The sequence below is a fragment of the Pteropus alecto genome, unplaced genomic scaffold (genome assembly GCF_000325575.1).
Source record: "Pteropus alecto unplaced genomic scaffold, ASM32557v1 scaffold42, whole genome shotgun sequence".
NCBI classification, from domain to species: Eukaryota; Metazoa; Chordata; class Mammalia; order Chiroptera; family Pteropodidae; genus Pteropus; species Pteropus alecto.
The window spans coordinates 12,112,650-12,127,672 of record NW_006434825.1 but is presented as its reverse complement, the minus strand read 5'-3'; the positions used below and the strand labels follow the sequence as shown (position 1 = coordinate 12,127,672).

The following is a 15,023-nucleotide window of genomic DNA, read 5'->3' as shown; positions in this document are numbered from 1 at the left end:
GAAAGAGTGGTTCCATGTCAGAAGTCTCAATGAAAAAAATGACATTTGAGTTAAGACTTGAAGGAAGCGAATGGCAGGGCATTGTGTAAATCTTGGGGAGAGGCATTCCAGTGTGAGGACCTGTAATTGCAAAGGCTCTGTAGCCACGTTTGTCTGGTGTTTTTCAGGGTCATTATGCCTGGAGCCCAGTCATCTGGGGGAGAATAGTATTAGAATTTGGGGCAAGGATGTCTACTAGATCCTGTGGGTACTTTCTAAGGGCACATTGCCTTTTCATCCTGAACTGGGGAATTACTGGAGGATTTTGAGCAAGGTAAAGAAAGATAGAGCAGATAGGAAAATTCATCAAAGGAAGGTTAAAGGAGTAGTACTGGGAAGCATATCAAGTTTGAGGAGATTTAGATCTAGAATGCACACTTAGTGTTATTAACACTACATTACATTTAATAAGTGTGTTTTGTACCTCACTTCCAAAAAAAGTCTGCATGCAGATCATAGAAATAGAAAATTCTCAGCCTAAGACATGACTCCTCCTCATGATAAGCATTAAAAACTTTTTCACTCCTTTTAATATATTTTTAACTTTACAAAATGAAATTTTGATTCAAAATACATCAAGTAGAACTTATTTACTCATGGTGCTAGTATAGCTGGATAGCAATTTGGGTATGATATCTATAGCCAGGAGTTCCCAATCCCCAGGCTGCTGACCAGTCAAGACCTGGCAGCACAGCAGGACGTAAGCAGAGAGGGAAGCTTCATCTGTGTTTGCAGCCGCTCCCCAGCTCTAGCTTCCCACCTCTAACAATACTGCAGTACCACCTCAGCTCCACCTGAGATCAGGCATTAGATTCTCATAGGAGCACCAGTCCCTGGTGCCAAAAAGGCCTGGGGACTGTTGTATATAGCCACATCTTTTACCAAAAGTAATTCATGAGTTACCAATCAAATAGTTTTTAAAATTAAACCATTGTTCAGTGGAATCAAATCAATAGCTCAATTTTTAAGAAAAATAAACTGAAGGATGTGAACACAGATTTCCCCAACAATGCAATTCAAATTATAAACACATCTAAAATGTTTGCTGAGTAATTATTTTAAAAACATGAATTTAAGCAGAAAGCAAACTTGAGTTTTATGCCTACTAAGACTAGCAGGGGAAAGGTTTTTGCAAAGCTGTGATTAAAATGGTACATGACGTAGTGCTTAAAACTGATACAGGTCTTTTGGAAAGCAGCATAGCTTTACATATCAGGAATCCAATAGCTTGGGGCCTATTTTAAAACCATTTAAATTTATTTTTATTGTTTGGACTCTAAAGCCATCCAAAAATCTAAAGAAATTTAAAAATTAGTGATAGCATTTCTGTGCCACATTACAGTGGGTTTATCTTTAAATTGACATCATTTATTTTAAGCAAAGAAAGTACTACTTAATAGATTACTACTTAATCTGAAAAAGTGAAACTATTCGGTTCATTTTATCTAGTAATCTCACCCCGAGGATTTATCCTAGCAAATAGCTGTGGTATTAAAAGCTGTTGGTTTACTAAATAATTACAATGCATCAAGTATTGTGCTAAGTACTTGTTATATTTTCTTTTAACTCATTTAATCATCTCAAAAACCCTATGAGGTAGGTACTTTTATCTCCATTTTTCAAATGCAGGAAACTATACATTCATTGCAACATTGTATATGGAGGCTAAAATTATAACTGAGAAATTGACTACACAACTAGACCTTTAAATTAATAACCATGAAGACTGGGAAGATGGGAAAGTACTTATATGTTTAATGGTAGAAAATGCGATGTGTAGTATAATCGAAAATGTGGGTAAGCATATACATAGACTAAACTTAAAAATAATTTTCTTTTATGAAAATACTATATAGGAAATTTGAAAAAAGATAGCAAAAAAAAAAAAATCACTGCATAATTTGCTGGACTGAGGGCTGGGGACTTGTGAGTTGGAGCCAGAACTTTCCTTATAAACAGCTTTGAGGTTAAGAGTCTGCACAAAAACTGACATCTCTACTTCCTTTTTACTTTGGAGCAAAGAACTGATTCCCATTAGCCTGTGATAGAGAGCACTGGTCTCCCCTTTTCTGCTTTGGCTACGGGATGCCCTTCCCCATATGGTGTCTGGTTTGAGCTGCACAGCCTACTGTGATGAACCTATCGAAAGGGGTCATTTGCTGCATGTTCCTTGATTTCCAAATTGACCTCTGTACCCTGGATAACACAGTCTGTTGCCCCTGGGGCACATCTTACCTGGGCCAGTTCCATTCTGAGGCAATTCATCTTAAGCTAGTCTTTCTAACAGGAAAAGAGTTACAGGGGAATCCACTCTTGGTTTGTGGTTAAAAGCAGGATGTCATTGTGGACAAGCCAAGTGGTAGGTGGTGGCTGGTAGTGGTCATCAGAGCCTAGGAATTGCCCTTTGGCCCCTATAGGCCACACAAGATGCAGACCCATTTTGGGGTCAGCTGTGAGCCTGCAGATCTCCAAGGAGAGAACATCATACCAAAGGAGCTCAGGAAGACCTAGGGGAAGACTCACCAGCTCTGCTGGCCCTTCCCTCTCCTCAGGCCAGTCTGTGCATGTGCTCTTGCATCAGCCAAACACAAAAGAGTAGGAGGCTATTGTATAAGTTTCTATCTCAAAAGAACTACATGTTACTTTTTTTTTTTTTTTTTAAGAAATACTTGTTTATTTTTAATCTCATAACTAAGAAGAGACTAGTAGGTCATGGAGATAAATGTTGAATCTAACATAGAGACTGTAGGGAAGCTTCCTTCACCCAATTCTTAGGTTCTTTCTCTTGGAACATCCATGTTTTTATCTCATGCATGTTATCATCTGCTATTTTCTTTACAGGCATCTGACCCAGATGTGATCCTCTGCAATTCTGTAGAGTTGATCCGTGAGCGGTTGACTGTATCTGAAAATGGACCAAGAGTCGGGCACCAGGAAGAAAAGAAGGACGACTATGTATATGACATTTACTACTTGGAGATGGCCACTCCGGGATGGATTGAGAACATCCTCTCTGTACAGCCCTACAGCCAGGAGTGGGAGCTGGTAAGTGGACCCATGAGGATGAGGGGCATGAGGCAGCCTAAGCGACTCTCGAGTCAGGGTACTTTGCCTCCCTGAGTTCCAATCTTGATCAACGTTGTTCTTAGTTCTTGTCCTTGCTTAAAAGGAAATATTTATTCTAAATGCCATCCAGGAACCTGGGTTTAGTACAGGGAATTGTGGGAGAAAGTCTACATTGATAATTTTTGCTCTTAATGAATCTTTTACAAGGTTTGCAGTATCTTTATTATTTATACCTCCCCAATCTTGGGAGGAAAAATGTATGGAGGCTTATAATAAAAAGAAAATAAAACCAGAAATTCTTAACATGAATGAGAACAAAACCTTTTGTTAAATTGTATCTTATAAGAGGAAAACCTTGGATTAAGAAAGCCAACTTCCTGACATTATTTGTACAACATTCTAAAATGATTAATGAAAGAAATTAAGGTAATACCTGTCATACTCTTATTATGAGAGAAAAACCTTACTTTACACCTACACTATAAGTATAATCTTAGGCACCTACCTTGGACCATTCATAGCCCCTCCTCCTGCCTTCCTGCAGCCCTCACACTTGGGTTTTGGTTCTGATCTTTGTAATCACCCGTAATCTGTATAATCCCTCTCTCACCCGGCTGTCCTTTGAGAGTTTGAAGATCACTGCCATCACCTACTCAGAGCTGTCTCTCCCTCCCACCCTGGTGCGTTCCCTTCTGGTGGAGTTGTCTGTCCCACCAGGAATGTGGTGCCTGGAGCTAGACTTGTGAGTGGAGTAAGGCCAGTATCTCCCTCTTATATCTTAAGTGCAGCCTCTTGTGAAGCAGAGTCAAACTAAGCCAAGGCTGCCTCTTTTTCACATGGCACACTTAAATGACAACTCCGAGTTGGTCTGCTAATAGCTTCCCCCAAACCAAAACCTTAGATATTTTGACTTATATTTATATGGAAATGTGCAGGTGAATGATGACCAACAACCAGAGGACATTTATGAAGATGAAGATGACGAGAACAGTGAGAATAATTGGCGCAATGAGTACCCAGAGGAGGAGAGCAGTGACAGAGATGAAGATTCCAGAGGTAGATGGATGACAGCCTTGGATGGGGAGGGACAGGTGGGATCTAAGACTGAGGCGTGAGCACAGTTGACAGGTCCATCTTAACTGGCTCTCCTTCTCTGCCATTGAGCTCCAGTAGCTCAGCCATAAAAGATTGTAACTGTAGGGGACCCACAGACCAGTGTTTCCAGCAGGGCTTCTCAAGCTGTAATGTAAGTCAGACGTGGGTTCAAAACATCTACCCCAGTGTTCCTGTCCCTGCTTCGGTCTAAGTACTAGAGAGGTTCTAAGTGCCAACAAAAAGAATTTCTTGGTGTCTGTTAATGGAGGAACAATTAAAGTATGGAATATTCTATTGGGGAAATGCCTATATGTTAAAAAAGGGCAAGGTTCAAAATTATGATACAACTAATACAGCAAAAAAAAAAATCCTATACTTAGTGGGGAAATGACAAAGTACTCCGGTGTTAGGGGACTTGGTTTAGATGGTAGGAATATGGTTTTTTATTTTAAATGTTCTAAATTCTCTTTATTGAACAAGTATTTTATAATGGGGAACAAAAAAACCAGACCTTTTTGAGAAGGGAAGGGACTCTCACGATCACCTAAAAAATCGTATAGCTGGGGCCCATTCCTGTTATCTCATTCCAGGCTCTGATGACTACAACAGCCTCAGTGATGAGGAAAGAGGCAACAGCAGACCACAGATATGGAGCAAATACCCTTTGGATGTTCAGAAGGAGTTTGGCTATGACAGCCCCCATGACCTGGATTCAGACTGATGATCCTGGGATATCCATGAGGTTCTATCATAGGCCCTTGAGGGCTTTGTGACTGCAGGGCCAGTTGCCCTGGTAATGGGTTTCCTAGTTTAACACATGGAAGGATGTCCAGCAGCACCATCCTACCAGTAAAAACATGTGCTGAAGGAGGGTGTCTTTTCCACCCTCCTTTTGTAGGGCTCTTTTGCCTCCGTCAAAAGTGCCCCTACAGTCTGGGGGCGGGGAAGCCATAAACATGAAGCTTCCCGGCCCAGGCATTTTCTCATTCTCCTACGCTGAAGCCAGTAAATGGAGGAGAGTCTCCTGTTCTATCAGCAGTAAGATTCAGCTTTCCCATACCACAGGCCACCTGCCTCAAGTAAAAGCTTGTTTTTTGTCTCTAGATAGAGGGAATCTAGAAGGGTGACACTGGGTCCCTTACAAGAATGGCCACTAGGGAAGGAACCAGCATCAGCTTGAGCTGTGAAGGGTGTTAATAGCTGTCTCTACCTCCCTGCTTCCTGACTGATACGGTTATATAAAGATTGCTGTCTTCCTTTGTCAGTGGTGCCAAGGAACAAAGTATATGTGAATGTGATACTCTGCATTTAATAAAAACTAACTTTAAATATGGGCGCAAGTAATTCCTTTAAAACCTTTTAAATCTGAATATATTAGGTGTTTTGCCTTCGTGCTCTCTCTCGTTCTCTCCTCCCCATCCCCCACCAAAAATGGCAGGGGGAGGGTAGTAAGATAGTTTTAGAATTGACCTTAAGGACTTCAGGCAAGTGAGGAATGTTTATTCAAGCACTCACCAACACTACCAACAGAAACTACTTCCAAAAAGACCGGTTTTGTTACCAGAACTCGTATCTCATAAGCAAACTCTCTCTTCCTACCCCTTTCCAAACCACAGATACCTTAACTCTGAGTTGGCACTTATTCTCCTAATGTAACATTATCCACAACTTTCTGCAAAGATGAATATGTCTATACCTGTACATGCAATAGTAGCCACTAGGCACATATGGCTGAGCACTTGAAATGTGATTAGTGCAACTGAGAAATTGAATTTTTAATTTAATTTTAACTTAACTTGCTGCATGTGGCTAGTAGCTACTATACAGCATGGGCCTAAGGGAACTACACAGAACCTTCTATTCAAGGTGTGCCCTCTCGACCTACAGCCACAGATTCACGTGGGAAGGTGAATCACATAAGGATACATCTCCTTACTTCTTTTCAAGATTTCATAAGCATCTCTACTTTTCTACTCATTCTTTCACTCTATATTCATTCTGTAAGTCTTTACCTACATTATTTCCTATCTACATGGCATTGATAAACCTGCCAAAATGATTAAATTCTATATTTACTCAGGCTTTACTCTTGAGGCTATAACCAACACACTGTTGGTTTCCCATCCTAAGTATCCACAAAGGTACAATTCAGCATTGCAAGTAACAGGTCCAATACTAGTCATTTTAGACTCCTGTAGGTATAGAGACAAAGAATTAAAAACCACTCTACCATTTTAATGCACTCATTTCTTTATGTACTCATTAAGGTTTGCCAACATTAAAGGGCTGATAGCTTCACACAGTACCTACTACAAAAGGGGTTAGCACACCAGGAGACAACAAAAATCTTGAGAATTAATTCCACCATGATGCTTGAGTGCTGTAGGGAGCTTCTGGCCTCCCTCCCACAGAAGAGTTCCTGAGAACAGTGTGTATCCAGCACAGTGGGGAAATGCAGTCATCATCCAGTAATGAGAGGAGGATGACATGGCTCACTAAGCAAGTGTAAGGGCATCTGGGGTGTGAGGCCCTTGCTTCCCCCAGGAGCCACTGGGAAACCAAGTTCCTGGGATTAGCTGGTCATCTACTTGAGTGAAGAAAGCTAAAGGCTGGCTCAGGGACCCTCAAGGTGAACAAACTCTACTTAAAGGATTAGCTCTACAGGATCCCTGGGACAGGGGCCAGCTTGGCTCAGACAGGAGTCATGTTTACATAGTCTAGGCAAGTCAGCCTTTGCACAAGATTCCCTGCTGCCAGGCAGGAATTTGCTCTGCAAATCCCCAACCCGTGATGGCAGGAATGTCCCCCTGTGGTCTCACACATGCATGCCTTGAACCAAAAGCAACTAAGCATGCTCCCCTAAATTGTCTTTATTGAGCAAGTATGACCAAGGTTACTCCCTTGTCTGAGACTGGGGCCAGTTTGATAGAGAAAAATGGTCAGAAAGGGAGACTGCCTCAGAGTTCTTGCCTTTACCACTGATCAATTCTAAAACCCAAGGACAAGGAGCCTATGGCGTATGCCAAGCCAGCAGGTTCTCCTGAGCCCAGGATGTCAGGGTCTAGGGGCATCACGGACAGTTGTACAATCCAGTGCTGCTATGCTGCTCATGAAGGAATACCCATTAGGACAAACCTACTGCTCTGGACTGACGTGGGTGCTAAAGAGTAGCCTGAGCACCAGAAGTAGTTGCTTCTAGTCGTGCAGTCTGCTAAGGAGCCAGATTGAGGTTGAAGCAGCTTTCTCCCAGAGTCTTCATGATTTCCACAGGAAGAAAAGAGAAGTCCCCACAAATACCAAGCTCTTCCTGAGACTGCAGCCCCACCAGACCTGGGACAAGGAGGCAGGCAGGAGAGGAGTGCACTATCTTGATAATCCACACCGAGATGGCTCAGTGTAAACAAAGCCTGGTGTCGGGGACAGAGGAGGAGGAGGATGCAGCCTGGTGTGAGGTTTTCAAAAAAAGAAAATGACCACTTCTAGCACCAAGGTGGGCTTGCGTGGGTCTGCACAGCAGTCCCTCGCACCGACCCTTACTGAGAGGGGCGAGCTGTTTGGTAGCTTGGGTCCATGAGACATTGACAACTGAAAGAATTCAAGTGACCCACCCAAACTATAGAAGTAGAAGTTTCTGTCCTCTTAAAGTTCATACCATAAACCCAGAGATGTACTTTCTATCAACTAATTAAGTAAAATAAAGGATTATCCTTCAGAATAGCAGTATTGCCAGACTTTTGACTTATGAATTTGTTCATCTGTCCTTGCTGAACTATCTGCATACTTAAGTGTAACAGGTACATGAGTAAAACAATCTTTAAAGTTTACTTTTGCATGTAAGACTCAAGAGAAGACTGCTCGAACCAAGCAAAAAAATCTGGCCACAGTCTGACCCACGGCCATATAAAGACACTTCTAAAGACAGAGAGACTTGGCTTTGGGTACTTTAAATTTTTAAACAGACTTGCATCCTGTAGATGAATGAACAATGCTTTGCAAGAACTGGTGTTCTGGATTAAATAACATCAATAAATAATGGAATACAACTCTCTCAAGGAAGAAATGGTAGCATTTCAGGCCTCTCAAGTCAGGTGCTTGGACCTGGTCAGAGGAAAACATTCCAAAATGCAGCCCCTTTGTAGATGCCCTTGGTTCAAACCTCAAGCGAGCAAATTCAGAAACCACCAGCCACAGCTATTAACCTAGCTAGCACTTCCTCTTCCCCTAGTGCAACTCACCAAGTAAGCGTTAAGGGCTACACCCACCCACCAGGTACAAAATTCACCATTTCCACCACCATCACCACCCTCTGAAGTCTCCCACCTTCAGCCTGGCCCCAGACCCTGAGCCTCCTCCCACAGCTTACCAATGAGAGTGACCACATGAGTAGGCCATCAGCTCTGAGTTCCTTTACATAATGTGGGCCAACAGGCTCCTTTACTACAAGAGGATTGGGCCCATACAGTCTTGTCAGCTTTCTAGGCCTCAGGGAACTCCAGCTCTGGCCTCTAGTCAATTTTCCTCTCAATCTTTCTCTCTTCAGCTACATCTAGCTCAGTCAGGACACAAAAGCAAATCTTCTGGGTGACTTTGGTGAATGTAGCTAAATGAAAAGAGAAGAATTTAGCAAACAGGTGACATTTCATCTACAGCCCCAATCTGAACACCACAAGGCTGATGAAAACATATTGTGGCTCCCTTCCCACCTCTCCCTTGTGGAGGCTTTACCCTTCACCCCAATAAGCTTCAACGTCCCCGGTCCATGCGCAACCAGAGAGTCTGAGGCATGACTCCTTCTCCTCCCATGTAGATTGCACTTTCAAGAGGTAGTGTTTTAACTCCCAAATAGGACTCCAAAGATAGAATTAAAGTGATCATGTCAAGATCAAAAGAGAAGAAGTCATGTGGGGCAGCCAGGTCTCATGGCCTCTAGCACATCACCAGTATGGGTGGCTGTTAGCCACCACCCCCACCTCTACAAGCATCTGTGTGTACACGCACACACACACACACACAGCCAGTGAGTAATGGGCAAAGAGAAGCTCACCTACGGCATTCCGAACAAAGAGTGGCCTTCGGGACTCTGGCAAATAAACACCAAAGAAGTAGACGGGGACCCCGGAGAGGGAGATCACAATGCCAGTGATGGAATTGATGGTGTCAGCATAGAGGGGCACAATCACCAGAAACAAGGAGCATGCGCAATACACGATGGGAAATAACAGAAAGATGGGGGCATGGGGAAGAAGGCACCTTGGAAAGATGGCCCACCCTCCTAGTCTTCCCAGAGCCACGCACCTTGAGAGGCCGGGGCCGATTGGGCTCCTTCCAGCGAAGGTAGAGTTGTCCAGCAACAGACAGGCCCACAAAGAACCAGTAGCTGAAACTGAAGTAGGTGATGAGCAGGAAAACATCCTCCACAGTGAGGTAGATGAGTGCCATGGTACACTGGAGGAGAAAGGGGAAACCAGGAGGGGGCAATGTCACCACCAGACCCCAGGAGACTCCACCATCACTAGATCTGCTAACTGCTGATTTAACTTCGCTGGATCACCCCTGGTTCTCTTCAGTGACTCCTTGGCATCAGCAAGGTCTGTTCTCTACCTTAACTTTTAAAGTGTCGTCTCTCCCTCTTCTGTTGGGGGCCCTTCCTCCACTCAACGCCTCCCTTTTTTTGCAAGCACTTCAGTAACAAGCCAGACCTTATTCCTCTTCTGATGGCAGACAGTGAGGCCCTTCTCACATCAATGCACCAACCTCAACATGAATCACATCATGCCCTCTGGAATACAAATGGGCAAATTCCTCCAGAACCATCTCACTTGTTCTGGTGCCTTAGAAATGCAGATTAGCAAAATGGAGCCATACCTCTGAGGAGAAAGGTTCGACAGAATTTGCCCTTTGGAACAAAAGTGCTCTGGAAGACCAGAGTCAGGGACTACAGTCCTGGGACAAGGTCAGATTTGCTTAAACTTCAACAATATGGCAAACTGCTCCTATGATGCCAGCTCTACCAATCATTAATGCAAGTTTTTATTTGGCTGTATGTACAATTTAAGCTATTAAAATTTGTATAATATTTATGGATTAAAAAAAAAAGAATATGGAGTTTCCTCTACCTATCTTTTCACCCCAGATTATCAACAAAAGATTTAAAGCAAAAAGAGCCCATTCTGGTGAGAGAAGCAGAATCCTTTATTGAGAGGAGAAAAGTGAGGTGGAAGGTTATTCAATTAAAAGACAATATGTTGGATCTCCTCTAAATTTATAAATTCAATGCTATCTCAATCAAAATATTGAGAGTTTTTTGTTATTTTGACAAAATGATACCAAAGTTCATCAAGACAAATGAATATGAAAAATTGCCAAGAAAATTCCAGGAGGAAAAAAACTGAAGAAGTACCCTCATTGTTTTCAGCGATTCAGTATAAAGACAAATAATGAAGCTTAGTGCTGATTAGTTGAGATGATGATATATTTTAGGGGCATATTGTTATACTTGGTGCATATGAAGCACTCTAAAAAATTAACTATTATTATTATTTTTATATGATAAAAAATTTGAAAATGATAGAAAAATAGATTATTCAATAAATGATATTGGTATAGCTGGCTAGTCATTTGAAAAAAAAAAAATTAAGTGATTCTCCACTTTACTCCGTACACCAAAATATAAATTCCAGATGAATCCAAAACTTAAACTTAATTAATTAAACCACATAAGACTTAATGACAAGAAAAATTCACTGCATTTCAGATCTTGGAGTAAGGCCTTTCTCCGGGTCCCTGTTAGCTTTTATATATATAAAACACATTGCAAATTAGAAAATGGTGGTCTTTTCAGGACTCTTTCATCTGTCAGAACACTTCTGTAATTTACTAATTTTGGTGTAATAAAACACTACTGCCATCTACTATTTATAAATCTATGATGTCTATGATATGAATAGAAGCCTCTTGGATAGTTGTACAACTGGTCTGGTTTCTTTTCTAAATATGATTTAACAATTTAAAAAATAAGGAGGAGCTGGAAGAAGAAGGCACTGTCATAAAAGAAAAATCTTACAAATTCACTTTTGTGTTCCTTTGTAGCATTTCCCTTCTTTAAAACGATTAAGTTTTATATTCTAAAATAATTTTAAGAAAAAGGAAGAAACAAGGAGAAGCTCGGGAAGTATCTCAAGAAGCTACTATACCTCCCACACTACAGTCTTCTCATGAAGAGTACTACACAGATATATCTGGGCCCCACACACCCCCAGCAGAGCTTACATTGAACAACAAAGCAGGGATGGGTGTAAAACGCTCAACGTGGATCATAGACAGAAGGTCAGGGAGGTGGCCCTCCCGGGAACCCACAAAGAATAACCTGGAGAGACAAGAAATATGTCAGCATTATCCTTTTACTCAACCATGCAGCCACACTCCTCACTCAGACAAACTAGGCTCAGAGCCCCAGAAAAAAGCAGCAGGTAATCTCTCAGGAGCATCCCATGTTCCCCATGCATGCCCAGCCCAACCTACCCCTATTACCCACAGATGTCTCCACCCTCTTCAACCTTGGGCACCTCACCGTCACCCATAAACGTCCTACCCCACTGCTACCTGCTGACACCTCCAGCCCCTTAGCTATGGAATACACCATCACCCACAGACACTCCCACTTCTCTCAATCACAGATATCTTACCATCACCCATTGGATGCCTCACCTTTCCATCACCCACTGGCACCCAATCTATCCCACCAGGGGTACCCTCACTCTGCCACCCCATAGATTTCATACTTAACACAATGGCTTTTTAAAGAAGGCAGCCAGACTTCTGCTGTGCCCTCCATATACCTTCCCTGAGCTCTTGATATATGATAGGCCAGGATGAGCCTGGAGTTCAAAAAGACAACCCAGCCTTCCTCTCTGCACCTAAAGAGCCCTACTGACTGGGAAACAGAGCAGCAGAGAAAGGAACGCCACGGAGGGCAGTCAGCATCATCATGGAGCACATGGCACTCACCAGGTCTGGGGGTGGGCTGGAGGAACGAAAAGCTTTGCAAGAGATGACCACATCTGGGCAGGGAAGAAAAGCTGGAGTTTGCCAGAGGTGAGTGGGTGGGTGAGGAAACAGTGCAAGCAAAGGCATAAGAGGCTTGGAGGCGTGAGAGTGTGGTCTCTGAAGGCTGGTGTAAGAATGTTTGTGGCCTTGGGATAGTAATATTTATAAGGTGAGTGGAAGAGGAATCAGGAAAGAAGCCTTCTTTTTAGCTACCAGAGTGTCACAGAAGCCACAGGAATCGCTTTAGAAGTACTGTAGAAGGTTGTCAGCATCATTTGCTTCGTGGGTCCAGTAGGACAAAGACTGAAAGGAGACTAAGAAGGAGGTCACTAGTATCCTTAGTAAGAACAGTTTAGTCGTAGAAGCCAAAGTGTAATGGGTAAATAAATGAATGACTGCTGAAATGCAAACTATTCTCTCAAGAAATGTGTCCAGTAAGGAAGAGGGGAGATGGGGAAAGCCGTTTTGTGACTTCTGTAGGAGAAGATGAAAGAAGCTTGTGTAGAGATGGCTCCAACCCACCAAAGAGAAGGGACAACTGATGAAGCAAAGTGCTGAAGAAGAAGGGAAGTCTGGAACCCTGAGACCAGGTAGCAGAGTCAGCCTGGCAAGGCACAACTGCTCCCATCTCTGAAACCACAGGAGGGACAGTGCTCTTATAGATAAGTCTCTGCACAAAGAGAAGAGCAGGAGCCTACCTGTCGGCTTCGGAATTTTCTGTGAAGTGAGGGGCAGAGTCATTCTGTACCAGTGCCTGGTACCCATCAAGTGCTCAGTAATCATTTACTGAAGGAATAAACCCTGGGGTTGTGCCATAACCCACAAGGAGCCTATAGGCTGGTGCCTGACAGGGTCCCTACGCCAAGCTACTGCCGTCCTCCTCCTTTCCACCTCCTCCTCTCCTACCAATCTGTCCTCACTTCAGACGGAAACATGAGCTACCAGCACATAAACATTTGCATTAAGGCACATACATGCATACAGATGTGTACACACATACGCACACACACCCACACACACGCACACGCCTTCTATTTCCAAGAGAGGAAGAAGGAAAAAGAAGAGCTCTTATGGGCTCACTCAAAGCCTTAGAGAATTAAATAATGGAGTCTGTTATGGGTGAAGCAGAGATACAGTACCTTGATGAAGCAAAGATAGATGCGTTGAGGCCCCCAAAGCAGGACAGGGCAACGGCAATAGGAATGGTCCAGCGGAACATGCCGAATGTCTGGTCAGCAAATGTCTGGGGGCAGAGCGCAGAAAGGGCACTCAGCATAAAACAGGGTTTCCTAAGTTTCCTGCATCTGGGCTGTCGGGACAAACACAGTCGCCACTGAGCAGCCCACCCTCTGGCCTAGACCTGCCACCTTGCCCTGCAGAGCTGGAGCGGCTGCAGAGAGATTGAACCATTCAGTATCATAAGATGACAAGCAAATAGGGATTCCCAAAAAACTCACCACAGCCACGGCATCACTGCCAAGGATATCTGAAATGCTCAGCACTGTGTAATAGGCCACATTGGTCAGAAGGTAGATGAGCGTCACAATTGGCATAGAAATCCCAATGGCCAGGGGCAGATTTCTGTCAGGACAAGTGAGAAAGAACTATCTAGAACCAACCTCTCCTTGGGGTCAAAGTTCACCAAGGGATTTTTCTGACATTAAACAGTTCCCTGGCCTCTTTAAAGCACCTCTTTCCCATGTGGCCGAGAGTGAGTCGGTATCCCAAGCCCCTGGACTCTTTTGAGATAGAGACAAAAGAGAGAGAGAAAGAGAGAGAGAGAGAGAGAGAGAAAGAGAGAGAGAGAGAGTGTTTCTCACTGGGTCCTCACATGGCCTCTTTCTGTGCGTGGAGAGAGAGAGAGAGAGAGAGAGAGAGAGAGAGAGAGAGAGAAACGGAGAGAGAGAGACAGAGAGAGAGACAGATAGACAGCCGGACAGATATCTTTCTCTGTGAAGATAGCTCATGATCACCACCCACAATAGGACCAATGGGTCCCACTGAAGGAGCAGTGTCCTCTAAGGACTAGAGGCCAGGCTAGGGACCTGGTTGCACAGAATAAACTTCTGGCTCACCAGGCCTCAGTGTCAGGACCAGAGCACAAGGGCCTGCCACCTCAGCCCAGCTGGGTCTGCTGTAGCCCACTCCTCGGGGAAGAACCCTGGGGTCCTCCAATGTGAACATGAGGGCTGGGAGTCAGGGGCTTTCCCACCTTTACTCCTTCCTGTCCTAACCCCTCATCCCTCTGAGCTAGAGGAGTAGGGAGGGATGAGAGACAGAGGGACAAGGGGAAGCAAGAGGTTAAGCACGCCCTCTACCAGCAGGAGTTCCAGCCACATTGGGGAATGAGAGAGTGAGCCCGCCTTTACCTTTCTGGGTTTTTGATTTCTTCTGTTACAAAATTAAGGGTGTCCCAACCTGAGTAAGAGAAGAGGGCAGAGTAGAGAGCAAGAGAGAGGTTTCCCGAATCCCAGGTGGAACCCTCAAAGACATCCTGAAAGTGCTCAGAGTATCCTGCAGGGGCAAAGGTTGGTGGGGGTTCAGGAAGAAAAAAGAAAGGAGGAGGGAAGTGAGAAAGAAGGTGTAAAGAGAAGGGAAGGATGGGGAGGGGACGTATCAGGAAAGGAAAGATGGAAAAAAAGGAGAAAGGAGGAGGGTGAAGAAAAGAAGAGAAAAGCAAGAGGGAAGGGGGAAGGAAAAAAAAACATAATTTAACACCAAAAGAATGGTAACCACCACTCCCTGCACACAACCACCACCCCACTCCCTCAGGAAAG

At 43.8% G+C, this 15,023-nt stretch overlaps 2 protein-coding genes across 2 annotated transcripts in view; one reads left to right on the top strand and one right to left on the bottom strand.

The window, feature by feature from the left end:
- SLC7A6OS (solute carrier family 7 member 6 opposite strand) overlaps window positions 1-5,533 on the top strand; it is a 6,534-nt gene extending 1,001 nt beyond the window's left edge. Inside the window, exons 3-5 of the mRNA XM_006909794.3 lie at window positions 2,881-3,084; window positions 4,041-4,161; window positions 4,791-5,533. Coding sequence (XP_006909856.1) covers window positions 2,881-3,084; window positions 4,041-4,161; window positions 4,791-4,921 — 456 coding nt within the window. The 3' untranslated portion in view covers window positions 4,922-5,533. The remainder of the gene's footprint in view (window positions 1-2,880; window positions 3,085-4,040; window positions 4,162-4,790) is intronic.
- Window positions 5,534-6,427: 894 nt separating this feature from the next.
- Window positions 6,428-15,023, bottom strand: part of SLC7A6 (solute carrier family 7 member 6) — a 30,336-nt gene continuing 21,740 nt past the window's right edge. Inside the window, exons 7-13 of the mRNA XM_015587696.2 lie at window positions 14,616-14,760; window positions 13,704-13,827; window positions 13,386-13,489; window positions 11,470-11,566; window positions 9,489-9,645; window positions 9,245-9,421; window positions 6,428-8,800 (exon numbers count right to left, since the gene is read on the bottom strand). Of these exons, the coding sequence (XP_015443182.1) occupies window positions 8,706-8,800; window positions 9,245-9,421; window positions 9,489-9,645; window positions 11,470-11,566; window positions 13,386-13,489; window positions 13,704-13,827; window positions 14,616-14,760 (899 nt within the window). The 3' untranslated portion in view covers window positions 6,428-8,705. The remainder of the gene's footprint in view (window positions 8,801-9,244; window positions 9,422-9,488; window positions 9,646-11,469; window positions 11,567-13,385; window positions 13,490-13,703; window positions 13,828-14,615; window positions 14,761-15,023) is intronic.